Source organism: Daktulosphaira vitifoliae, unplaced genomic scaffold, assembly GCF_025091365.1.
Source record: "Daktulosphaira vitifoliae isolate Bord-2020 unplaced genomic scaffold, ASM2509136v1 Scaffold_1, whole genome shotgun sequence".
Lineage (NCBI taxonomy): Eukaryota > Metazoa > Arthropoda > Insecta > Hemiptera > Phylloxeridae > Daktulosphaira > Daktulosphaira vitifoliae.
The window spans coordinates 33,345,971-33,373,092 of NW_026099572.1; the positions used below are offsets into that span (position 1 = coordinate 33,345,971).

General features: G+C 25.1%; 4 protein-coding genes across 9 annotated transcripts; 2 read left to right on the plus strand and 2 right to left on the minus strand.

The window, feature by feature from the left end:
- The first annotated feature begins 4,068 nt into the window (after nucleotides 1-4,068).
- LOC126897744 (coiled-coil domain-containing protein 149) lies at nucleotides 4,069-10,264 on the plus strand. 2 transcript variants are annotated; one of them, XM_050671630.1, is made up of 12 exons: nucleotides 4,069-4,246; nucleotides 4,607-4,747; nucleotides 4,805-4,924; nucleotides 5,365-5,469; nucleotides 5,560-5,735; nucleotides 5,812-5,884; nucleotides 6,273-6,305; nucleotides 7,082-7,169; nucleotides 7,598-7,742; nucleotides 7,819-7,967; nucleotides 8,320-8,367; nucleotides 10,130-10,264. In XM_050671630.1, exons 1-12 carry the CDS (start codon nucleotides 4,241-4,243, stop codon nucleotides 10,261-10,263), a joined length of 1,218 nt encoding a protein of 405 aa, XP_050527587.1. In that variant the 5' UTR covers nucleotides 4,069-4,240; the 3' UTR covers nucleotide 10,264. The 2 variants fall into 2 exon arrangements, with proteins under 2 accessions (XP_050527587.1, XP_050527661.1); XM_050671704.1 differs by lacking the exon at nucleotides 6,273-6,305 and having other exon boundaries at nucleotides 4,071-4,246.
- A 43-nt stretch (nucleotides 10,265-10,307) lies between these two features.
- LOC126897862 (copper chaperone for superoxide dismutase) lies at nucleotides 10,308-13,181 on the minus strand. 2 transcript variants are annotated; one of them, XM_050671828.1, is made up of 6 exons: nucleotides 12,885-13,155; nucleotides 11,727-11,937; nucleotides 11,452-11,647; nucleotides 11,311-11,377; nucleotides 11,043-11,224; nucleotides 10,308-10,691 (listed from the first exon to the last, which is right to left on the minus strand). In XM_050671828.1, the coding sequence occupies exons 1-6, from the start codon at nucleotides 12,894-12,896 to the stop codon at nucleotides 10,550-10,552; spliced, it is 810 nt and encodes a 269-aa protein (XP_050527785.1). In that variant the 5' UTR covers nucleotides 12,897-13,155; the 3' UTR covers nucleotides 10,308-10,549. The 2 variants fall into 2 exon arrangements, with proteins under 2 accessions (XP_050527785.1, XP_050527845.1); XM_050671888.1 differs by lacking the exon at nucleotides 10,308-10,691 and adding an exon at nucleotides 10,853-10,979 and having other exon boundaries at nucleotides 12,885-13,181.
- A 460-nt stretch (nucleotides 13,182-13,641) lies between these two features.
- LOC126894251 (putative lipid scramblase CLPTM1) lies at nucleotides 13,642-17,124 on the minus strand. The gene is made up of 11 exons (XM_050665123.1): nucleotides 16,772-17,124; nucleotides 16,181-16,390; nucleotides 15,946-16,101; nucleotides 15,699-15,887; nucleotides 15,453-15,570; nucleotides 15,298-15,397; nucleotides 14,989-15,239; nucleotides 14,706-14,881; nucleotides 14,398-14,644; nucleotides 14,144-14,311; nucleotides 13,642-14,072 (listed from the first exon to the last, which is right to left on the minus strand). The coding sequence occupies exons 1-11, from the start codon at nucleotides 16,820-16,822 to the stop codon at nucleotides 13,921-13,923; spliced, it is 1,818 nt and encodes a 605-aa protein (XP_050521080.1). The 5' UTR covers nucleotides 16,823-17,124; the 3' UTR covers nucleotides 13,642-13,920.
- Nucleotides 17,125-17,321: 197 nt separating this feature from the next.
- LOC126894252 (eukaryotic translation initiation factor 5) lies at nucleotides 17,322-26,981 on the plus strand. 4 transcript variants are annotated; one of them, XM_050665124.1, is made up of 12 exons: nucleotides 17,322-17,679; nucleotides 17,836-17,941; nucleotides 24,440-24,554; nucleotides 24,629-24,897; nucleotides 24,969-25,072; nucleotides 25,131-25,311; nucleotides 25,370-25,530; nucleotides 25,609-25,752; nucleotides 26,023-26,154; nucleotides 26,222-26,359; nucleotides 26,422-26,607; nucleotides 26,669-26,981. In XM_050665124.1, exons 4-12 carry the CDS (start codon nucleotides 24,741-24,743, stop codon nucleotides 26,786-26,788), a joined length of 1,323 nt encoding a protein of 440 aa, XP_050521081.1. In that variant the 5' UTR covers nucleotides 17,322-17,679; nucleotides 17,836-17,941; nucleotides 24,440-24,554; nucleotides 24,629-24,740; the 3' UTR covers nucleotides 26,789-26,981. The 4 variants fall into 4 exon arrangements, with proteins under 4 accessions (XP_050521081.1, XP_050521082.1, XP_050521083.1 ...); XM_050665125.1 differs by having other exon boundaries at nucleotides 24,645-24,897; XM_050665126.1 differs by lacking the exons at nucleotides 17,322-17,679; nucleotides 17,836-17,941 and adding an exon at nucleotides 23,179-23,459.
- The last annotated feature ends 141 nt before the right edge of the window (nucleotides 26,982-27,122 follow it).

Consider the following 27,122-nt stretch of genomic DNA (forward strand, 5'->3'; position numbering starts at 1 on the left):
TTTTTTTTTTTTAAACTTTCACTTTAAAGGACAAAAAGAAGTTGGTTCAAAATGATTACTTTTAATATATTAAAAATCGATAATAATTTGAAAATAATTAATTATAAAAATTATATAATAGATAATTAAACGAATTACTAATCTGGATATAATTATGGAAATAGGAGTTGATGTTGGGTTGGGTTGGTTACATTTTTAACTTTATAATGCTACAACTCATTGAAAAATGTATGAATCAACACAATTTTTTTATGAGAAATAATATTTTTTAATAATCCCTTTTTCATTCGACATTCTTTATCTTAATCAGGGTATTAATAAGGAACTAGCAGATCATGCAGCTTTTGTAATTATCCACCAATTTCTTAGAATTAAACACTATCTACTGATTTGCATCGAAGCGTTTCTTATGATAGTGATTTTAATCACTGTCAGATTAAATCTATACTGGACCCAACTATGCAACGTCCCCACTATGCCGCGACTCCACTGTGCTGGGTTTTTTTTTTTATATTAAAGTATATTACATAAACTTTAATTTAAGATATATATAAAAGTGTCAGTATTTCCGGAACATTTTCAAAAATTAAGTTGAAAAAGTTCTACTTTCTATATGCATTTTTTGTTTTGAACCCCCCCTGTATTAAGGGAAATTGTCCGATTTAAAAAAAAAGTAAGTCGAATTAAATAAGTATATAAATATTATTTCTCATAAAAAAATTGTATTCATCCATACATTTTTCAAAGAGTTATAGCGTTATAAAGTTAAAAATATGAAAAATAATATTTTTACAAAAATCGTATTTTTTTTATAAACTTTGATGACTGTATTCACCATGAAGACAAAATAATTAAGTATATTACATTTGCTTTAATTTAAGTTATATATAAAAGTGTCAGTATTTCTGGAACACTTTCAAAAGTTAAGTTGAAAAAGTTAATTTTTTTGTGAAAAAGTTGTCATTTTAAATCCCCTCTATGGGCAGGTTATGTGTCAGATTTACAAAGAATATATACCAAATGATAAATAAAGACATCAAATATTTATAAAAAAAAATTATATTGAAATGTTCATTTTTGAAAAAGTTACGGCAGTTTTTAGTAAAAAAAATTGAAAAAATTTCGAAAATGAGCGATTTTTAAATTTGTAATTTTTTTGGAGGTTTCCCCCATTTACGGGGAACGAGGGAAATTTTTTCAATTTTGAAGGGTAATGTCTTCGACNCCCGTAAATGGGAATGTTCCCCGTAGAACGAGGGAAATTTTTTCAATTTTTGAGGGTAATGTCTTCGACTAGATACGATTTGTGATCTTTTGACGTATCGTTGAAAGAAATCCGTTCGGTGAGAGCTGAGAAAAAGTGGTAACAGACACAAAAAAAAAAAAAAACACATCTTAGTAAAACCAATACCTTCTCAGCTTCGCATCGAAGCTAAAATATTATTTTGATTTGTTAATATTTGAAAAAGTTATGACAGTTTTAAGTACAAAAAACATTCTTATAGAAAGTGATTTTTATCGCAAATATTACATTTTTTTTTAAATTTCGACAGCAATTTGCACATAGTAAATAAAGTGTCGGGACAAATTTTTTTTTTTTATTTTATAGTATAAAACATAACCTTTGATTTGATATATGTTTAAAGAACGCAGTATTTTCGGAACATTTTCAAAAGTTCAGTTGAAAAAGTTCTATGTTTTTTACAATATTTTAAGTTTTGAACGCTCCCTATATAAGGGAAAATTTTCCAATTTTAATAAAAAGTATGTCAAATGAAAGATGTACTTATAATGTATTTAGAAAAAAAAAATTTGTGCTGATAATTACATTTTTCGAAAAGTTATAGCATTTTTAAGTTGAAAATTTAAAATCGAAAATTTTAACACAAAAATAGTGTTTTTTTTAACTACGGCAGACGTTTACATGCAGAAGATAAAGTGTCGGGACAAATTTTTTTTTTTCATTTTATAGTACATAAAATAAGCTTTAATTTGATATATGTTTAAAGGACGCAGTATTTCCGGAACATTTTCAAAAATTAAGTTGAAAAAGTTAGTTTTTGTAAAAAAGTTGCTATTTTAAATCCCCCCTGTGAGCAGAATAAGTGTTAGATTTTCAAAAAAAAATGATATCAAATGAAAGAAAATTACCTAAGGTTTCAATATAAAGAAATATTATTTTGATTAGTTAATATTTGAAAAAGTTATGGCAGTTTTAAGTACAAAAAACATCGTTATAAAAGGTGATTTTTATCGCAAATATTACATTTTTTTTATAATTTCGACAGCCATTTGCACATAGAAGATAAGGTGTCGGGACAAATTTTTTTTTTTCATTTTATAGTACATAAAATAAGCTTTAATTTGATATATGTTTAAAGGACGCAGTATTTCCGGAACATTTTCAAAAGTTCAGTTGAAAAAGTTCTATTTTTTATACAATGTTTCAAAGTTTGAACCCCCCCTATATAAGGGGAAATTGTCTAATTTTAATAAAAAGTATGTCAAATGGAAGATGTACTTATAATGTATTTAGAAAAAAAAAAATTGTGCTGATACATGCATTTTTCGAAAAGTTATAGCATTTTTAAGTTGAAAATTAAAAATCGAAAATCGAAAATTTTAACACAAAAATAGTGTTTTTTTAACTACGGCAAACGTTTACATGCAGAAGATAAAGTGTCGGGACAAATTTTTTTTTTTCATTTTGTAGTACATAAAATAAGCTTTAATTTGATATATGTTTAAAGGACGCAGTATTTCCGGAACATTTTCAAAAATTAAGTTGAAAAAGTCAGTTTTTGTAAAAAAGTTACTATTTTAAATCCCCCCAGTGAGCAGAATAAGTGTTAGATTTTCAAAAAAATGATATCAAATGAAAAGGGAAATATCTAAGGTTTCAATACAAAAAAATATTATTTTTATTTGTTCANTGAAATATCTAAAGTTTTAGTATAAAAAAAAATTATGTTGATTTGTTAATTTTTGAAAAAGTTATGGAAGTTTTAAGAAAAAAAAATGACAAAATTTACCGATTTTTAAATTTGTAATTTTTTTGGATATTTCCCCCATTTGCGGGGAACGAGGGAAAATTTTTAAATTTTTAAGGGTAATGTCTTCAACTAGATACAATTTGTGATCTTTTGACGTATTGTTAAAAGAAATCGGTCCAGTGAGAGCTGAGAAAAAGTAGTGACAGACACAAAAAAAAAAAAAAAAAAAATAAACACATCATGGTAAAATTAATACCTTCTCAGCTTCGCATCGAAGCTAAAAAATAGTTTTTTTAGATTTTAAATTTACTCTTTATTTCAATAATAATAAACAAATTTAAATTTAATTAGTAAAAATATTAAACAATTTAATAGAAAAATATTTTATAAATATCAAATAACCAAATAAATTACTTTTTATGTAACTATTTTGAGTAATACATTGAGAATCTAAAATTTTAACAGAAGAAAAAAGGAATCAAACTATTGAATGATTGAAGTTTTAACTTAAAATTAGCTCAACCATCTTATAGGTAAAAATCAGGGTTTGAGGCCCATTATCAAATAAAATTATTAATTAGTTATAACCAACTACTTATTCCATAATGTACATACAATTTGAATTTGATTCTCATTTCTTTCGCGCTTTAATTTAATTCCAATATATATAAACAAATGAGTAAAATAAATTATTATTCATATTTGTGTAAAACAATAATTCATTGATATTTCATATTTGATATTAATCTAGTTAAGATAACTATTAAGGCGCATTTAGAAGGCACTCTATGAGTATCCCTTGCGAGTTGTAATTCGCGTTCCACAAACTGCTACACGAGTCAGAATTGAGCCTTTAAAGATTCGACGATTTGGGAGTTGGGATTTGGAGTTAACTCACTGAATCAACTCATTTGAGTGAACCGATTCTAATAAACTGATTCATATCAGTGAGTCAAAAATCCCATCTCTATTGCTAACTTCAGTATAGTTATAAATTTAAATAAAGATAACGCTACTTGATGATAAGGATGAATTTGTATACATAAAATATAAAAAAACTAGGAAACGACTTGAAAAACATTTTTTTTAAAAATGAAATGATTTTTTTTTGTTACATTTTTAATATGGCTTTTAAAATATTATGAAATATCATTTGGTTACAAAATTTCTTATTTTCGTTGAAATAAAATAACTAACATATGGTTATTTAATTATTAATGTAGCAATTATTATCTATTAATATAAAAATGGATGTAAGTGAAAATCTAATTGATGTTGCTTAAAATTGTTTTAATTGCAAATTATATTTAAAAATCCTAAAAGTAGATGAATACTTCAATTAGTTTTACTCTTTAAGAGAGCAAAATTAAATTAAATTTACCTTTTAGACTAATGTTAAAACGAATTTATTTTTAAGATACTACTATTCAGTATTATAAAAATATGCAAGTGTGACTTAAAAAATGTATACAAATTGTATAAAAAGGACTTATAACTGGAAATACTAGAATTGGATGAATATATTATTTAATCTTTAAATTATTGAGCAATTATTTAAATATATAAATGTAATTATAAATTAATACATTACTGTTATTTATTAAAATTTTCAGAGCAATATCATAGAACTCAAATTAAAAAGTAAAACTGAAGCTCTAAATGTTTTAACCGATGAATTAGAAAAATGTAGGATTGAACGTGATCATTACAAGATAATTTTAGAAAACCAAATGCTTCATAGTACTTTCAATATAGTATGGTTTAAATTTAATTCTTGTTTAAGATTTACCTAATTAAATGGATTATTTTAGAGCTCTTCAGGTATAAATTATGATAAACTAATTAATCAATTGAGGGAAGAAAATAAATTATTAAGATTAGAAACTGAAGATATGAGACAAAGATTGCGAGATGCACATGGGGATAATCAAGTAAATTTCCCTTAATGATTTTATTTCAGAAATTTTATTTATTCAAATTAATTTTTTTTGTACTGTAGTTATTTTAGCAAAATTTTTATTTCTATAAAATATAATTTATTAAAATGTTTTCAAACAAGTGATTTATATTTTATCATATTATTTATTTTTACATAAAAGTTAATTTATGGAAATATTGAAAATTATTAAATTCTGAAAACCACATTAATCTTAGTAATATTTTTTTATACTAACAGTCTCAAAAAGTGTGTTAATTTTTATCAATGAGGTATTAAGTATTCAACATTTTTATTTAACTACCCTTAATTTTACCTATTTTTAGGTAAATTGTGACAATAGTTTTTTTAATTTTCATTTAAATTAATTGCATGCCTTAGCTGTTCATATGTTTTTAATATAATTTTAATGCTTACTGTACTATATAATGAAAGGTATTAAGAACCGGTGGATTTATCAAGAGTTGCATGACTACATTATTATCAAATAGTAATAGTAAAGAAGAAGATGTAAAAAATCTTGAAATTATTAATTCTAAAGTAAATATAATACTTGTAGTAGTTATGCTCTAGTCATAAATAATATTTTCAACAATATTCATTCGTATTAAAATTAAATATTTTATTTAGTATCAACAGTTGAAAATTGATTTTGCATTACTGCTAGATGATAAACAAGAATTAATAATGGAAAGAGATGGCTTACAAAAAAAAGTTCGGCGACTAAATAATGAATTAGCAGCTGCATTAAAACTTAATAAAAACCAGCATCTAGTTGATATTGACAGTTTATTGACAGAAAACAAGTATATTGTATTTTTGTGTTATTTTAGTTAATTATAGATACTTTAAATATTATACTTACTAGTATGTAATGTTTAGATATTTAAATGAAAGACTACATTTAGAAATTGCTGAGAGGGAAATTTTAGCCCAAAACAAATCGTTTTATCAGGTTGATACTTTTTAAATAGAATATTTATAATAAATAGATAAAATAGAAATTTTTGTTTTTTGTAATTGAATTTTAGTTGTTTGTTATTTATATCCAATTGTTCTATTTATTAAACATAAATACTAATATGTACTCATAAATTATTTTTATATGGGAATCCTAGAAATTTATTTATATAAATATGTAACTTATTCATGTTTATATTGATGTCTTATAATTATTATGCTTGAATATTTTTATCTAAGACAGTATTGCTTATTTCATTCTGATAACATTTTTGTATTTAACAATAGTTAACTTAAATTACGGGAAATAAATTCCTCATGTGCATAAATTAATTTAGCCTATTTTCTGGATTCTTTTTATATTTTTATTTTTCTATTTAAAGGTTGAATGTTTACTTTCCAATATTCAGTCTCCAATAAGTTAATAAATATTAATTATTTGACTACTATGGGTAAATACAGCTATTAATAATAAAAATATATAATTTTTTTTAGTTGAATTGTCTTCTATGATCTTTAAAAATTGATTAAATATATTAAAATTTGTTTGACACATTATCTGTGCAATAGTTTTTGTATATTAATTACCAATATTTTAATTGTTTAATTGTGTACTCACACATAAATTTTTTTCATTTTAAGATAATTTTTTAAAAGTATTGGCAGTTTATTTGAGGCCTAAAAAGAAATCTGCTTAACCATAGAATGTCGACATAGAGTGGAATGAGGATTTCAAATACTGTACTGATCTCTTGTTCAATAAAAAGAACTGCATTTAATCCAAGATAGTGAGCATTACATTCTGCCACTTTACCATCTTTTCCATACTGTCCTTCTTTTAAAGACAATTTTTTCAATTATTTTCGTATTTCAAAAACATGGTATAAACCACTATATCTGATTACTCATAGTTGCTGATAATTGTAAGTTTACTGTTTACCCACAGTTCGAATAGTTATAAATAAAGCTAACAATAATTGTTTTGAAAACCTTAATGGTTAATAACTTTGAAAAATAAAAGTATAGAATCAATTTTAATTTTGCCATCTGCAAAATTAAAGTTATAAAATATTGTATTAATAATAAAGCCATATAAATTATCAAACTTCTTATTTTATTTATAAATATATATATATATATATNTCAGATTACATTTTTTTTTACATATTAAAAAATGTTTTATATTTTACAGAAGAGTAGACCAAATAAGTTAAATGAAATTTTGGTATCAAAAATTAATAACACAACTCTAACAAGAAAATTAGAAACATGCAAACAATGTGAGTCTATGATTTTTTAATTATTGCATTTTTATCATTTTTGAAATCATAATTTATTGTTTTATCAAGGCCGGTGCTATAGGCAAGCCTCTGCATTCTGAAACTAAGTTGATGACCAAGATAGGGGTTCTTTTTTACTAAAAAAGTATTAAGAGACCTACAAATTAGTTTCATAATATATTTGGAAAATATTCTATAATTATTTTTGATAAAATATGTTAGTAGAACAAATTATTACAAAATTCAAGTTAAGGAATATTAACTGTAAAAAATTCAATTAAACATTATTTGATACTCTAATATATACTTTCCTAATATTTTCTAAAACCAACATAAATATTATAAAAAATATTAACTTAATGTATAACTTCTATTTCATAGATATGATATTTTATTATAATTTCTTACTAATATTATTGTTAATTTAGTGCAACAAATTTTGGAGTCTGGGAACTTACAAACTTTATTTTCCAATGATTCAACACTTGCTGAACTAAGAAAACTTTGCCAGACATTATTTGAAACTTTGCAAGATCAAATTTTAGCTTTTAATCATCAAAAAAAGACTAACAAGTAAGAATAAATACACTCCCTGAAAATTTAGCTAATTTATTGTCATAAATAACTTGTATTTTTACCTTTTCAATAGAATTTTAGCCAAAAGATTGGAAGATTTAGAAAAAAATTTGAAAAATTTTAGTCAAGGGAATGCAATAATGTCACCATCACAAGTGTTACTAAATAATTGTTGCCATAGTTCAGATGAAACTGATGAAGACAATAGTTTTATAAATGAAGGTTAGTATTTCATTTTAAATTAGTAAAATTTTAACATGTTACATATTTATTTGCTTTTTATAAAATGTTAAGAATATATTATATTCTTAACATTTTTTCACTTTTAATAATGGCAAGTGGCAAAGTTATCATACAAAAAAAAAATAAATGAAAAATAAATACAAGTATAATTAAATTAAGTTATTAATTATATATTTTCATTTAGGTTATCTAATAATAGTTACTTATTATATATAACTATTTTAAGATAATTTTTTATGATTTTATGGAATATTTTTTATAACTATTATAAATTATATAGATGTGTTTCTAGTTTATTCAATATTTGTAATTCTATTTTATCTTTTATTAGATGTAACTGTTAATTCACACTCAAATGAAAATAAAGAGTTATCTAATAGTAAGTAAAATTTATAATCATAATAATAATAATATTAATAAATTATTTTTGATTTAAACATACATACATGAGAATTACATACATTTATAAATCATATTAAGTTATTCCCAACACACTATCAAAAAGAAAAAATTTTTATTAATTAAATGGAAAACTTATTAATGTGTTTTTACCAATTTTATAATTTTGGTTAAAATTTGGGACGTTTATCATCTCATAACACAATATAAAGTTCTTTGTTTTTGTACAGAATGAATCACAAAGATATGTCTAATTGATTAACTTTAAATCCATTTAATATTTTATGTTACTTTACTTTTGAAATAATTTTTGTACTTGAGGACAATACAAATAACATAACAAATACCATATTTTTTTAATTTATTAAAAAAAAAAAATTTAACTTACGGAAATTGTAAAAAACATTTCAAGATTTTTTTAATGTTGATTTAAAAACAAATATATATATTATTATAGATCAGTAGTAAATTATCTGTAAAATTTTAAAAATGTTTAATTAATTTTACGATATAAAACATTATAATATGAATGAGAAAAGAACAAAAGAAAACAAAATCTTTTCACACTAGATATTAATTCTAAGTAAATAACTATTCAAAAAAATTATTCATGTTTGAATGAATGCTTGTAATTTAATTTAAAAATTTGATAGATAAAAGATAGCACATCCATTGGTTTTAAAAAATTGGCATAATTGAATTTACGATATTTTAAAATACAATAACATTATATCACTAAAATTAAATTTAAAAAAAAATTCTAATATCATTAAACAATAATATCTTAAACAATCACATGAGTTCTAGTTAATAGGATGTTATAAATATTTGTTCATCAAAAGATATTTTTACAATATTAGATTCTCCAAGTCAAATTATTCATTTATAATATATACCAATGAGATCTTATAAAATAGGTAGTATTACTATTCTAATTTTGTAGTTTACTACTGAATATTAATAAGATATTTTTTTACCAATTTTTTTGTTAAAATCTCTACAAAATGGCTATTTTGAAATTTTTTTGTAAATTAAATTTTTTTTTTAATAAATTAAAAAAATATAATATGTTATATTATTTTTATAGTCCTAAAGTATAAAAATTATTTAAAAAATAAATTAACGTAAAATATTAATTGGCTTAAATTTTATTGAAATTGACAATCTTTGTGATTCATTCTGTATAGAACCATAGAAATATAATTTGTGTTAAGGGATGACAAACTCCCCTAATTTCAATCAAAAATTTATACTGTTTGAACCCAACCTTTATATTCCTAATACAAATTTGGGACTTTTTAATTTGATTTAAACAAAATTTATACTGTACTCTACTTATAGGACTCAAAAATTTAATTTTACACTAGTAATTTTTAAATGTAATATTATTTTATAATATACATTAATACTTAATTTAGTTCTAAAATATATGCTAACCAGATATTTATGTAAGATTTTATACCTTTATATTAATTTTTCAATTTTTTAGAAAAGTAAAATAGATTTATTATTTTTGAAACAAATATAAAAGTAACCATCAATTATTAATCTAATGGGATAACATCCAATTTAAGTTATAATTGTTCTAAATTAAGTAAAAACTACTCCACCATATAATGCTTTTAAAATTATGCTCAACTCAACAATCTATTTAAGAATTAGATTAAAGCGAGGTATAAGTGATGTATCTAAATACAGATAACTTTTTAAAGAAATAATTAATCAAAAATTGTTTTCTTTAGACCTGAATTTAGATCAATATCCAAACGAAGTAAATACGTTACCAAATAATCTTCAACAACTTGTTACTAATGCTATGAAAAATATAAAAAAAGAGTCTTCAAACTTATCCAATGCTGATGATCAATATCATTGATAATCATTGGTTGAATAATAAAATTATTATAAAACTAGGCTAAAAAACTTTGTACAAAATGTTTTTTATTAATTGTATATTTAATATATTTAATCAACGACCAATTTAAAATTCCATTTAAGTTCTTTAACTATATTATACTATATATAATATATTTTTATTGTACAATAATTTATAAGTAATAATTTGTACTCTACATCATTTTATTAAAATTTAATACTTAATAATTTCAGTATCATTAATTATTGTAAAGTGGTAACTTTATAAATAATAAACCAAGTATTATTTAAATTTTATTATTCTTTTGTCTACCAGGACCTGCCAATGGAACATTTCTTTCTTCCCACAATGTGATACCATCACAAGCACAAATTTTTTTATTATTTTCAAACAATCCAGAACATCTAGCTATTATTCCACATGCAATTCTAAATAAATTGTTCAAAATTATTATGTTGAAATATTAGTGTATGTACTTAAATGCAAAATATATTTTTATTTTTAAAATACTGTTAAATTAATAAGAGATATAAATACTTTCTTATTTTCACATAAACAAATAATAATTACAAGTAATGCCAACAAATAAACAGTGATTTGCTCTACATTTGAAAAATTGATTTAAGGAATGTATTTGTTGTTTTACAAGTATATTTTTTAAGTTTTTTTATTATTAATATGTTCATTTTTAATTAATATTGTTTAAGTTTCAACGACTATAGAAAAATAAATATGCTTTAACTTGACATATAAAAAATAATTTCCTAAGTAAATCTTACTTTTTACCACAATTTCCATCAACTTCTGAGCTATTAATATTTGTTTTACCACAATCATCTTCATTCTCAGTAACGGCTATAGAACGACCAATCAAATCTGATACATTAAGAAGATGATCATAGAGATAAAATGTTGTTCTGCCTTGTGCATCAACTTCAATATTACCGAGATCTCCAGTATGCTGTAAATGTATAATAAAAATGACATAAAATCAATATAAATAATCTATATACTAATATAACAGATTGTTCAAAAATACAAATTTACTCTATGGCTTTTATCATCTATTTGACTACCATGCTTTGTTTGAAGTAGATTAAGATGATTACCAATGCTAAACAAATTAAGACATAAGTTACTATTTTTGTTTTATTAGTTTAAGTTAAAATTAAAATGTAAAACTCAAACCTTTCACATCCATTAGATACATCTCCACATTCGTAAATGTGAATACCATGTTTTCCAGGAGTCAAACCATCAATTGTACCGTCTACTATGCATTGGTTTTCATTTATTTGAATAAAACGTACAATGCCTTTTATATTAGAATCACTGTAACCAGTTGTTCCACCCAACATAGCAACAGCAACATCCATGTTGGCATCTTTTATAAAAATTATAATTTAATAAATTAAAATTTTAATTTAAAATTAAATTAAAGAATAGTTTAAAATATTTCTTACTAGTAGTACTTCCATATCCTTTAAGCACAGCTTTAACACCCGTTGATTCAATGGTATTTAATACGTAAGTTGATGGTAAAGTTGTTTTAATAATAATGGAGCTTACATTGTGTAATGTTTGTATACTAGATTTTGGTATCCCAATTTTACAAAGATTTTCTTCAATCTTAGAATAATGAGCAACACAGGTAGAATTTATTACAAATTCTAGCTAAAATTAGAAACAATTATATAAGCTTAATTATACACAAAATTAATAGGAACAATGGAACAGGTGATGAAAAAGGTTTTAATTATGTAAATAAACACAAGCAAGACTTTAATTCTTGTCTGTAGTAGAGAAAATAAAAATAACATAAGAACAAGAATAAAATGAATGGATGGTAAACCTATAGCATTAGTAGAAGATTTCTTATATTTGGGAAGCACTATAAGATCATAAGGGAAGTGCAAAAAGATTATTTATTTTAAATCAATAAGTGAAACACTAAAAGAACTAAAGCAACATTTATTAAGAAAAGAAATTTTTTTTATGTTTCTCAATAATTAAATTTTATTTTAAACATGAAAAACTTCCATTAACAATCAATTAACCAACATATTTGTTTTTCTATAATAATAATTTTCTATTAAGAAATGTTATTAATTTTTGACTGTTGGTCTCTTTTTAAAATTTAAATTCAAAAATGTTAAACATAAAATACTAGTATAATGTATACAACACAACAACATCTGGTGTATTATGAGATTAGAGAATTCCAATGAGGCTGAAAGTTAAGTTCTATAAAACTGTAGTGGACCAGCTATGATGTATGGGTCATAGTGTTGAGCAATTGATAAGAAAGTAGAGCAGAGAATGAGTGTAGCAGAAATGAGAATGCTTAGATGGATGAGTGGATTGACTAGAAAAGATAGGATAAGGAATGAGCATATAATAGGGAGTATAGGTATAGCGTCAATAATGGATAATATGAAAGAAAATAGAATGTAGATGGAAGAAGAGGTAGACCAAGACCATAAAAGAGATGGAGAAATGTTATAGAATGCGATACAAAAATGATAGATGTTGTGAGAGATTGTGTCAAGTGATAGTTTAGGATAAAGATAGTAGTTGGGATAAAGGTCAGGAAAAAGAAGACTAATACAATATATCAATACCTTGACAGCCATCTTGGCGAGAAACTTGTTGTAATTAACCTCGTCTATAATTTGAATTTTATTTAAATTACTGAAAAATTGTTCCTACTTCTTAACATTCACATTTAAGTATTATAATCTCTTATAAATATTAATCCATTCATAATGACTATTTTAAACGTTATCTATCAATTATAACATGTTACTTTTAGATAACAGAAGATGTACCTGAATTCTTATTCTTATAAATAGATAAATCTATAATATCGATTTTTATCTACTTCGTCATGTTAGATTTCTAATTCATATTAAATAAAAATAATTCTTTCAGTCTATGTAGATTTTAATTATTATTCAAATATCTTTTCACAAAACTCGAAATTCCAATTCAGTTACAAAACACTAAACTACGAAATTTTCAATAGCTATCATTACTTTTTTCATGAGTTATCAGTAATAACTTGCTAACAATGTCAACATCATAAAATCTTACAGCAAATAATTCTTTAAATAGTCTCATTGTTGATTATGGATGTAGAGATTATTTATAATATTTTAGATTATATTATAATATTGCATCCTTACTTTTATTTGAAATTGAGATTATGAATAAATGGATACTATAGACTATAACTTATACCGCAGGTAACTTATTCCCACATATATTAGAATTTTTGATTAAAAATACCATAAAAAAGTATATGTTGGTACTTCCTAATAAATTTCATAACCGAGTAATAGAATTTAGTTTTTACACTAAATTGATAAAGAAACACAATTAATATTTTATATTATTATATAATAAATTTTAATTTATATTCTCAACAATATAAAACACAAATAATTTTATTCACACGCCTTTGGTCTTAAATACTACCATAATAATTAGGTGCTAATCCCACCAAAAAAGAAAAATGAAACAATGATAATTTAGATTCCATTATTTGAATAATAGTTGAATTGTCTAACTGATACATGATACTTTGTTTATAAAAAAAATTTATTCTATATTCTACTGACTTATAAAAAAAGTTTTTAGTAAATTATTAACTATAAATTAATCATTCTTTTTATCATCTTTATTTTTCTCTTCTTCAATTGCTTGAGTTTCTTCTTCGGGCGGTATTGCAGCATAACCAAATTCATTCACTCTTGTGGGATCTACTCTATATATCCATCTTTGATATAAAAATATAAAAAATACAACATCTACAAAAAACCTTACTAATTAATTACCAAGACAATATTAATTAATAAAAATATTCCTTTATTTAACGTACCATCCCTAAAACAACCTAAACGATACATGGTGGGCATTTTGATCACAAATGCAAATATATCATCAATAAATGTATTTAAACACTTATAAGACATCATTCTCCAAGGTAGATGAGCTACAGATTTCAGTTTGTAGTTGATAAATAACTGTGGTGTCATAGTAATAAAGCCTAAATGAATAAAAAATTATGAACATGTCTTAAATGTATTGAAATTATATTATTAGTTTATTAATAGGCTTATTTTGTATATTTACCAAACATTAATAGAAAACCATACAGCATATTAAGAACCCACGAATACCATCCTTTGTGTTCTTCATAAATTAATGAATAAACTGCATACGCAAAAAGTAGAGGAAACAATACCCATGATAAATATTTAAAAGCCAATTGATCATACTCTTTTGTACTAGATTCTGCATAAGAACCTTTTTCTTTAAAAACAACCTTAGGAATTACACCTAAATACAGAGTTTGGCGATCTAAGCTAATGTCTAACACCTAGAATATAATATTAACAAACAAATCAAAATATTTTTTATATAATGAAGAATATATATACCTTATTAATTTTCCAACATTCTATAGCTAAACCAACAAAACAACTAATACGTATTATAGTGTTTGTATCGTTATCAAGCACATATAATAGTACAACAATAGATTGGAACACATTGAAGAATACAGCTCGAACTGATAAACCTTCTAAAGATTTTCTTTCCTTCCAAAATTGAATATCTAAACACAATTAAAAAAAATAATAATAACAAGTTTGACTTAAAAATTAAAAAATTTAAGATATGATGTATAATGATAAATTATAAGAGCTAAGTGATATGTCTCACCATTTTTGAAAGCTAATAACTCAAAAACACTGTGTAATATTGAAACAATTATAGTAGCAGCTAATATATAAGGAGAAGTTTCTAATAATGCTTCTTTTAAAGAATCTTGATCTTGATCATCTTCATTAGATTCACCTCCAAAAGCATCTCCTAAAAATCCAGAAGTCCATTTATTTCGCATTGTCTGAGCAGAAAACATTTGCCACTTAAACAATGATAATGGTTGGAATGTTAAAGACAAGTCTAAATGCCTAAAATAAAATAAAAATTAGTATAATAATAATTATTATTCAAAATTAAAAAATGTACTTCACAGTTTTATTGATTGGCTGGTAATCTCTAAGCATATTCCAAAAATCATTAAAATATACCATTGGCTTATATTGATGTTCAGGCAAAAATTCTAAATCTAAAAAATCATTGAAATAAGAAAAACGATAAACACAAGGAAAAAAAAAAATTACAGTCACTAAATGGTTGTGGTAGAGATCCTTTTGTCCAATTGGTTTGATCAGTAACTAAACAGATGGTTAAATTTGGATGCCAATGTGACATTATTTCAGTCTCAAGTTTTTCAGCTTTCTAAAATTCATGAAAAATTATATTGTATAAATATAAAACAAATAGACTGCATACACAATTATTTATTGAACTTGAATTTATTTATCAATTAAAATATTGAAAATTTTAATATAGGGATAATTCCTTACTTCTATATGCTCAGGTGTAGCTGATGTTTCACCTGTAAGTAAATTATGTGTTTTTGAGAATTTTACTTTTTTATACTTGTTTAATTGTTTAGATGCATAAACAACATAAGGATCAAGTTTATTAATATTCTTATGTGATTTTTTGATGAAATAAACATGTAAATATATAGATCCATTATTTTGCAAATTCTTAAAAAAAAAAAAACATTAAAAATTATTACAAGTCCAAGTAAATAAAAAGTATTACTTCTGATGGAATAAAAGATGTTTGTAAAGTATATGTTCCATCGTTGTTAGGACCTGAATTCCAGTCACCATACAATAAATTAGTTTTTTTCCATATAAGGTCTTTATCATTAAATGATTGTAAAAATTTTTCTTCTGACAAGTAAACATACATATCCTGGATACATATTTATATAATCAAACAAAAGCAACTAGTATTATATACATTTACTGTATTAAATCACAAATATATTTACAAATTGTGCTCCATCTTCAAAAAAATTAGCATTTGGAATTGTATCTATAGGTGCTACTCCATTCGTTGGGGTAGTACTTGGTTTCTTAAACATCGATGTAATAAAGTAAATAATTAGAGATCGAACAATTAATGTTTTAACAACTGAAAAAAACATATTAAATCTTCCTTGTTGAGGTTCATTTGGAGCAGGTTCAACATCACCACCATTCTAAAAATTTTAGCAAACAAATTTAGGGTTTGATGAAGTATTAACTCTAAATATATATATATATATATATATATATATATATATGCTGCGAATTCAAGATAGACATATCTTGTAAAAATTGTTTTAAAATTAACAACTTCAACGTTTCAACATTTCAAAAGAGTTAAATTGTTTTTTTCTTTGTTTTCAGCACTTATATTAAATTTAAACCAACGTTTATGTAAGTTTCTTGCATATTAAATAGAAAATAATAAATTTTATAGACAGTAAAATGTATAAAATTACATTTTGAATTATTGTTAACTTGTTCATAATGAACTGACTATTTTAACAATTAAAATAGCTACTTGGAATCTGACAATTAGAAATAATATTATATACCTCATTGTTTGATGAATGTGCTGCCTCATTATTTCTGGCTACCTCCGTCATAATTCAGTGGAAAATACAGATAATATAGTTACTAAATACTGTGAACTATATAATAGAGAATGAAAAATTATTTCTGCTTAATAGCATGTGTATCGTTTGTAAGATTCTTAAATTTTATAAAACAAGTATTTTAAAAATTAATGCTACGACATGCTAGAAAATTTTTAGCTAAATATAAATTGAAATAATAAAGATAAACAATCACTTCCAATTAAAATTTGATGGGTGTTTGTAAAATGCAAATCACTTTTTAGGGTTCGGTTTTTTCCAATCTATCAATGATAACCAAAACGGGTTGGGATCGGCTTAACACTTTTCATTGTTAGCAGTGGGTTAGTGTCTAACATAAAGAAACAATTGGTCTAAAAATTGATAACCACATCAGTGTGACCATTTATAACGGTTTTTGATAACACTGGTAATCTAAATTCTAACGGTATCTTTTATTATATCTATCCTCTCTTTTTATAGGACCATCGCGGCGACACGGGATTGGCGTTTGGCTGACACACACCCGTACACGCACACGCTTAAACGTACCTACTTTTGCGACTGGGCAGCTGTAAAATAATTTACTGAATTTCATTTTCATTTGTTGCACGATATAATCGTTGGTGTACTAACCAAATACCGAACTCGGCGACAATCTTATCTCCACTCGTCTGACCGACTCGTCGGCATACGGATTATTTGTTCACCTCTGTCGATTACATTTGTAGTCGCTGTATACTTAATATTTTTATTAGTTCTGCACGTTGTACGCCATCATTGAATTTAGCAATATTGCATCGTCGTGTGATCATTTTGAAACGACGTTGTCGGGACCCGGTAATACTGGGCTAGTCAAAGATTTCGATGTAAGTATCATATTATTTTATAAAAACTTCAATGTGTGTTTGTACACACACACTTAAATATAATTAATCACACAACTATTATGTAACTTATTGCTTGATTCGTATTATAATTTATGTTACCTAATCGATTGTAATGATAAACAATTTATGTTACAGCTTTGGCCAAGTCAACCGCGGAAGCGAACAAAAGTCGCTAATAAATTCTCCATTATTTCCGAGTCCCAGAAGGGTGACACCATTTATATGAAGTTTCTCGCCACGGGTAAGATTATTTTTTAAAGTATTAACGAATACCATTAATAATCTGTTACGATAACGTGGATGGAAAATAACCTTGAAATACCGCAAAGACAAAACTATTTTCTATAAATATTATGACATATATTAATGAAATCCAGGGGTCAAATTACGATTATGAACTTTTTTAACATATGGTTAGTCGATTCTATAGGATTATATTTAGTAATTAGAATAATTGTTTTCATTTTTTTTTAACTTAACTAAATTAGTTAAAAAATTAAACTTTGTTATTAATAGTATTCTAATTGATAAATCATATTATGATATATGCTTCTTGAAATTAATTTTTTAGTAACACTTAAATCATATAAATTGAATAATAATTATAATGTGGTCAGATAAAGGTATGAATACTTTTATACATAACTAAGTAATTCTTAATGCTATTGATGCTTAATAATTAATATTGTTATTTATCCATTGTTGAAGGGAAATATTAATTACTTTGTAACCTCAAATGGCCCTCTTGCCTTGACAATGTAATTTATATTAATTTTTTATATAATAGAGATTAAATAATCATTAAGTTTACTTTATTTATTAAATTAATTTTATTAATTGAACACTTATAAGGTTGAGGTTTTATTAATTACAGAAGAATATAATTAAGTTCAGTGGCATATCCAATATTTGGAGAGGTTTTACCAAAATAAAGATTTTAATGAACCTTTTAGATGGTTTTTTTCTTAAAATATTAGTTTAGCATGGTCTTTTAGCCCTCCTATGTAAGTCACTGATTACTTAGAATTAATAGACTAATCAAAAAAATTTTTTTTTCAATGTATCATGCTATGATAGTAGAATATGATAGCTACTATTGTTTAAATAACTCATGAAAGTTGTCTCAATGTGGCACTGATGATAGTATACTATCATAATAGTAACTATCATACTCGCACTCTTACATGATGTGTATGATAGCTGATAGTGAATTTTTGTGATAAAGGTAGTAATTTCCAATGTGTGGCCGATCTACATGTTATCATACTATCATAATATCGCCTTGTCAAATATTTAACATTTTTATATGAAATATTATATAGTTTAAATTAATTTTTATTCATTTTAAATGAAATAAATTAACATAATATATGTTTTGGAAGAGTACCAAAGGTATTCTTAAATTAATATAAGGACCCTATCATAGTTATAAACTCAGAAATAAGAGACATTTAAAATATCAGTTGATATTTCTTAATATGATATTAATAATTACCATAAAACAAAATAAAATGTTTTAAAATGTTTTAGTATATCTAACAGAATCCTCAATCCCCTAATTTCATACATCATATAAATATATTGTGATAGCTCAAATTTGTACGCTATCAACAATGCTAAAATGTTCTACTTTCGCCGTGTGCCCGCTGCTTAAAAATAAGAAAGTAAAAGTGTTGTTTTTACTAACTGTATACATTTTTTTAAATCTTAATTTTTTATAGGATTCTTACTTTATATGTATAATATTGATATTTTCCTCGATACATTGCATGTATGAATTTATTGATTTTATTATTATTCAATATTAATTTACAAAATATAATTAATAATTGCCAATTTACTAACAGTCAACACCTAACTATTCTCTAATTGATGCTAATTAAAATGACATTAAAAATAATTTTATAAAATTTTTAAATTTATGTTTAAATTTTATTCACTTATAAATATAATAAATAAAAAAAAAAACACCTCGTGTTAAACATCAATTGTGAAGCTAAGCAATTCTTTCATTTTTTAGTAATATAAAGAATTCAGATAAACAAAGAATTGTATTAGTGAAGTTAAAAAATATTATAATATTATTAGGTGTTCATACTAAACCAAAGTTAAAAAAAAATTTATATGATTATTCTATGCAAGTAAGTTTTCAGCCTTTTTTTTTTTTTTTACAAAATAGAATAGTATTGTCTTCTAAGATAGAACCACAAACTCATATCATTACTGTAGAATAAGGGAAACATTTTAACCAAATTAGAGATTTTTGTTAGAATACTTAAATTAATTTTGTTCTGTTTAAATTGTATCAAACAGATTTTGCAATATTAGATAGACAAAAATGTAAATTTGGTTGATGTTTTCTTTTAAACCTACTGAAACAATTTATATCCTCAACAAAGATAAAAAATGATGTATATTTAGTGTAGTTGGACAAAAATGTTAAATATAAAAGATATGTTATTATCATAATATAATGATATGTTATTAAAGATATGATAAAAGTATGTTATTTTAGATACATTTATAGATATCTAAAGTATACTAATTTTACTTATCTTTTCTTAATGTACCGATCCGTTTCGGATGTTGGCGATCATTATTGATATACAAAAACTATGGTGTCATCGGCATAACGTAAGTTGTTTAATCTTGTGCCGTTTATAAATATTCCTTCTTCTACCTCATTTAGAGCTTGTCTAAAAATATATTCAGAGTAAAGATTAAATAAAATGGATGACAGAATACAACCCTGTCTCATTTCAATCGGATCTGTTGTTTCACCTTCCATTTTGATAACTGCTGTTTGTTTCCAATATAAGTTGGCAATTATTCTAAGGTCTTTTTCATCTATTCCTATTCTAAAATTCTAATCATTATATCATGTCTAATACGATAAAAAGCCTTCGGGTAATCAACTAGACAGACAAATACACTGCAATTTATATCTCTGCATTTTTGGAAGAGTACTTGTACACTGAACAATGCCTCTCTTGTGCCAACTGCATTCAAAAACCTAAACTGATTAAGTGCTATTTAGTCTTCACATAGCCTATATATTCTCTTATGAATAATCTTCAAAAGCAATTTCAGGAGATGGTTCATCAGAGATGAATTATTCTATAATCCCCACATGTTTTTGCGTTCGATTTTTTAGGTAAGGCAATAAACCCGGATTTTATCCAATCCTCAGGAATTATACACGATTTATAAACTGAATTCAATATTACTGTAATCCATCTAATTTTCTCATCATCCAGTAATCTAATGAATGTATTTGATCGGGACCGGATACTTTGCCTTCTTTCAGTTATTTAAAGCTGATTTCACCTCATCTAATAATATGTCTGGACCTGTTTGGTCTCCAATTTTAGGTTCCTATTCTGCCCTAACATCATGAAATAGGTTTTCTAGATATGTCTTCCATACATGTTTTTTCTCATCCATGGTGACTATTATTTTACCATCTGGATCAATTAGTTTTCCTTAGTTTTTCTTTCAAAATCGACCAGAGATTTTCCTATGTACATTGAAGTCATCCTAGTTTCTTTGATGGAGCTCAATCTCTGCACATTGTTCTTCCTTTTCCTTTGCTTCTTTTATTTTTCTCATTATGTTATTTTGTATTCTTCTATATTCTGTGTTATTGGTTTTATTAAGCCTTCTTTCTTCCATCATATCCAAAATCTCATCGCTCATCCACAACTTTTTCTTCCGTTTGTCTGACCTCAGAAATTGTTTTTTATCTCTTCTACTACTTTCTGAAAGCCATTAATCTCTTTTTCTACGTTAATGAGCATGTTGTTGTTAATTCTTTGTCTGCCTTTGGAGCGTACGCCTGAATGATGTTTACATCTACTTGTGTAGCTAATAGCTAATAGTACGAGTATAACTCTTGAAGAGATTGGTATGAAGTTCTATATTGATTTAGCCATTTTATCTGCCAGAATGATACCTACTCCATATTCACGTGTTCCAGTTGTTGAACCCGAATAAAGTACGTTGTGGTTTTCCATATTTATGTTGTCTGAATCTGGCCATCTCATTTCGTTGATATCGAGGATTGAAATATTCATTTTTTTAATGACATTGTGTATTTTTCCGGCCTGGTACATTTTTCTCACTTTCCATGATCCAATTCTTACTTTCTCCTGCTTCTTAATTCTATAACAAACATCAGTACTTCTATATGCAACCGTTCCACCCGGAGATCCGAATGAGGAACTTACTCCAGATAATAATTTAATCGCACTCGTTGTTATGATGATATATACTAGGACTTATCCATTCTGGATCTTTAATGAGGGGTTTGTCCGAAAATTATTCCTCATTCCTATTCCGTTGACCGCGTTCTGCAGTTCATCCGCCTTTAGAGCCGGTTTCCCAACTCCAGGACAAAAGAGTGCCCTTCTCATGTCGGCTCCTCCGCCCACAGCGGTTGGCTGGCATGAGTTAGATCGCTTATGCCGGCGATCGTTCGGCCTCCTTAGTCGACTTCTATGACAGGCGTGGAGTTACCGTGGGTAAATTCTACTGCCCCTACCCATAGGGGGTTTACGTACCTAATTAGATCTAACACTATGGATATAGTATAACGAAGGTATCATTTCTCTTACAAAAATAAACTAAAAATTTCTGGAAGTCTTTTGATGAAAAATCCATTAGGTTATGAATTGCCCTTTAGATCTACCCCTATAATTTTGTTTTAAGATGTGTTTTGCTTTTATTATTTATTTATTTAAATTATTTTAATTTAATTTAATAAATTAAAAATATTATTTTTATTATTATTTATTTAACAATTGGTTAGTTATGGATTACTATAATCAAAAAACAGATAAAGAAAACCCCTTATATCATTTTTTTTATATAATATGAGTTCATTTTTACCAAATTCAAATTTTATCAAGAATAAAATATATTTTATAATTAGTTGACTTTTATAATAGTTATAACTATAAAATATTAAATTTAAAAGATTATAGATTCTATTTCATTAAACGAATATTGTTTCGATTTTTATAATGTTAAAATTGCATTTATTTTTGAAAAATTAATCTTAATTGACTGTGTTAACTAAGAAGCTTCAGTTAAATATTTTTTTATTAATATATTCCTTTTTATTTAAAAGTATAAAACGTAGCATATCAATTTCGGTTTTAGACTTAAAATTTATGTTTAAGTGTTTTGTTATTTGTGTTTTATAATCCAATGAAAGATTTGAAACTTTTTCGATATTTTAATCACCATACGAAGGAATCTTTAAAAATATCTAAAGGTACAGATCTCGCCTAAAATATAAAAGGAAATTGATCTTTACAGACGCCGCGCCTAATAATTTATTGACCTGCTTGAAAAACGGCTCGGGCATGCCCATGAAACGCTTATGCGTGTGTTACAGGCGGCAGCTCCTCCTTTTAACAAGCGCCGGCCGTATGTACGTGTAGGTATATTGATTTTAGTCTTTTGTGTGTGTGAAACATCAATGTAACTTTTCATTTGCTGTCTTTTGTATACTCCTTTCTAAGTCAGTTGTTTCGCAGTAGTCCATCTAAATCGACGCATAATTAAGTTTAAATTAAAACACGCTCCCACAGAAAAAAGAATTTCGTTACATTTCTCATATAGGCGAATTCTGCCTAGTGATATTGTCTCAACCATTTGTAATCGTCAAATACCAATTGTCCTTATTGGATCCCCCGGTTTAAACATTAACTTATTGAAGAATTCTAGTAAACATATGGTGGTGCTATCTCGTATAGGTAAGTTAGCTGAATAATTATTATTACTAAGAATTTACGTATTTCATGTCGCCAAAAATCTGTTGTATATTATTAGGCAATAAAGATAATTTTAATTACTGTCATCTGATTAATATTAATTAGCTCTCGGAAATCGCCTTGTAATATATAAATATCAAATAGTTAAAAGTTACACAATTGTTACTTGATTTAGTTGAAACCTGAGCCATGAGAAAACATTTCAATTTTTGCAAATACACATAAAAAACACATAACAGTAAAATTAATACCTTCTCATCTCGCATCAAAGCATTTAAGTTAATACTATTTTTATAGTTTTAAAATACGATTTTTATTTCAAAAGTATATATTCGTATATGTATAATTGTGCACCAATTTTTCATACGTCAGTGTCAAATCGTATAATTAAATATAAATTGCATATTATTTTATTTAGTTTTTAATTATGCAGATGTTAGAAAAAAGGAAACTATCAAATTTTTATGGTAATAAGTGTGTCTATTATTTTAACCCTATCTTTTTTTCGTAAAAATTGTTTAATCAAGGGAGATTTTTAATAAGTAATATTAAGTATTTGCAATAGAAAATATAACTTTTGATCCAGTTGATCTGTTTTATTAAAAAAAAAAAAGAATGGTAGTCATGTATTACTAATATTTTACTAATTTACTTATATCTTGTCAATCAAGTTTAAAACTAAAAAATATTATTTTGTAAAATTAAAGTTTCATTATTTTTTCAAAGTTAAATGAATTCGAACTTATTTCTAGTTTTAATCCCATAGTAACTAAAAAGTATTAAAATATTGTTTAGTTTCAATTTCCAATTAAATATTTTTTAAATGTACAAAAATTATAGACAAAATAAATCAATTATTGGATGTATATTTCAAGGATATATAATTCACTGTATTTTATAATTATTAATTAAATGTGAAGTATAAAAAATATTGACAGCTTTGGTATTTTTGTTTGTTTCAGTATCGCCATCAATATCCAGAGCACGATCTGGCAGTTATAAAAAGCTCATTGAGCCATTTATTGGCCCTGCTACAAGGTGCATGAGTTCTTTAAAATATTTAGGGTTTAGTTTTCGGTAATTATAAATAAGTCATATTTTAAAATTAACAACATTATCTGGACTTTGCTCAAAATAAATTACTTTTATAGACATTTGTTGGAACAGGACATCAAAATACTGCAGCAATCAACACAGAAAATCACAACCATTCAGGGAAACGTGACAGGTTATACTTAAAATAAGAATTGAATATCTGCAACCATGGGTAGCGTAAATGTTAATCGGAATGTCAGTGATGCATTCTATAGATATAAAATGCCTAGACTCATGGCTAAAGTTGAAGGCAAGGGCAATGGAATTAAAACAGTTCTTGTCAATATGGCTGAAGTTGCTAAAGCTATAGGACGACCTGCTACATGTAAATTATACCATTTTTTGTTACTTTTTAAAATTATTTTTTTTATATTTATGTGTAAATGAATATTTTAGATCCTACCAAATTCTTTGGTTGTGAGTTGGGTGCACAAACACAATTTGATTTCAAACATGATAGATTTATTGTAAATGGTGCCCATGATGCTGGCAAACTTCAGGTATTATTATTTACTACTTCATTACATTTAATAAGTTAATTAACTTTTTTTTCAATAGGACTTATTGGATGGCTTTATTCGTAAATATGTTTTATGTCCAGAATGTGATAATCCTGAAACAGAACTTATGATTAGTACAAAAAAAGGAACAATACATCAAGGGTGTAAAGCCTGTGGTTATTATGGTTCATTAGAGTCTAATCATAAACTTAACGCTTACATTCTCAAAAATCCTCCTAGTAAATCATATTTTTAATTTATATTTAAAATATATATAAAATTATATTTGTGTTCTAGATTTAAATCCAGCTGCTCAAGGATCTTCTTTAACTGAAGGAAAACGTAATAGACGTTCCAAAAAGGGTACTGAAAATGGTGAAGGTGGAAGGTCTAGTTCTCCCGAGGAAAATAATTCTGAATTAATTGTAGAAGCTCCTGAAAAGTTGGCTGAAGATAAGGTAATTATTATATATATTAATTCAATAATTTTATCGAATATTATTAATAAAATCTTTTTTATGTTATATTTTTTATAGGAAGATGATAATTGGGCTGTTGATGTATCAGAAGAAGCAGTTAGAGCACGAATGCAGGATTTAACTGATGGGGCTAAAGGCTTAACCATTGATGAGGATACTGATAAAACTGAAAAAGAGAGAATGGATATATTTTATAATAAAGTATATATTAACGCTTGTTTAGTCTAAAATATTTTTATTCAAATTTAATGTGTTCAAACTCATCATTATTATTTTTTTTTTAAATATATAAAATTCAATATCTATTATTTTTCATTAATCATAAAATTTTATCTGTAATTTTGATAGCCTTCATTTTTTTTATGTACCTTAAGTATTAAAAGTATATAAAGTGTATCATAAAATGATTTGTGAAGCATAATTTTTATAATTTTATGTATATTTGAAATAACTTATTGTTAAATTTCACAGGTTCAAAAAGCACGTGATTCTGGTTCAATATTGGCCAAAGAACTTGTTGCCGAAGCGGAAAGATTAGAGGTCAAAAGCAAGGCAACATTAGTGTTGGCTGAATTATTATTTGATGATAAAATTCATTTACAGGTAATTTTTTTTTTTTTTTTTAACTTAGCCTATTCTTTTTAAAATTTATACTTAAATTTATATTTAGTTGAAGAAACATCGTGTCTTATTCTTAAGATTTTGTCATGAAGATCAAAAAGCACAAAGATATTTAATTGGTGGTATTGAACAAGTAATTGGGCTTCACAAAAGCATTTTATTGCCCAAAGTTTCTGCTATTTTAAAAGTAATTGTTAATTTTTATTTTTTAATTTTATAATATGATTACATTTTGAAATTTTTGTCTAGTTATTTTACGATGCAGATATCTTAGAAGAATCTGTTTTGTTGGATTGGGCAAGCAAAATCAGCAAAAAGTATGTGTCCAAAGAGCTTAGTCAAGAAATACATAATTATGCCAGTCAATTTATTACATGGTTGAAAGAAGCTGAAGAAGAAGAAGAAAGTGCTGATGAAAGTGATGATGAATTAGAGGTAATAGTATTTTTTTTTAACTAATCATGAACTTGGAATAACTTTTTTTCAACTCTTATAGATTGAGTATAATGACCGTGTTCATTCAAATACATTGAAAGCCCAACCAGCTATATCTGTCGCTAAAACAACTGTTGCTGTTGAAGATAATGAAGATGATGTAGACATCGACGCTATATAGAATACATAGAACATAATTATTTTCAAGTTATAAGTTTCAAATAAAAAAAATAGTTAAACATAATAAATAATATGATTAGTAGAAATAGTAATAAATATTATTAATCAAATACACCAAAACAATTATCATGAACTAATTTTTATTAATATATATATTGTTATTGAATTTTACAATACACGTATACTTTTGGGAACTTATTTTTTTTTTATAAATATAGAATTTTGTAAAAAAATCAAAATTCTAAAAGTTAATATACCAGTCAAAATTATATATTGCTCTCAGATTTTGATTTTGATTTTCTAGTCATTAATTGGAAGTTTCTTGAATAACTTAT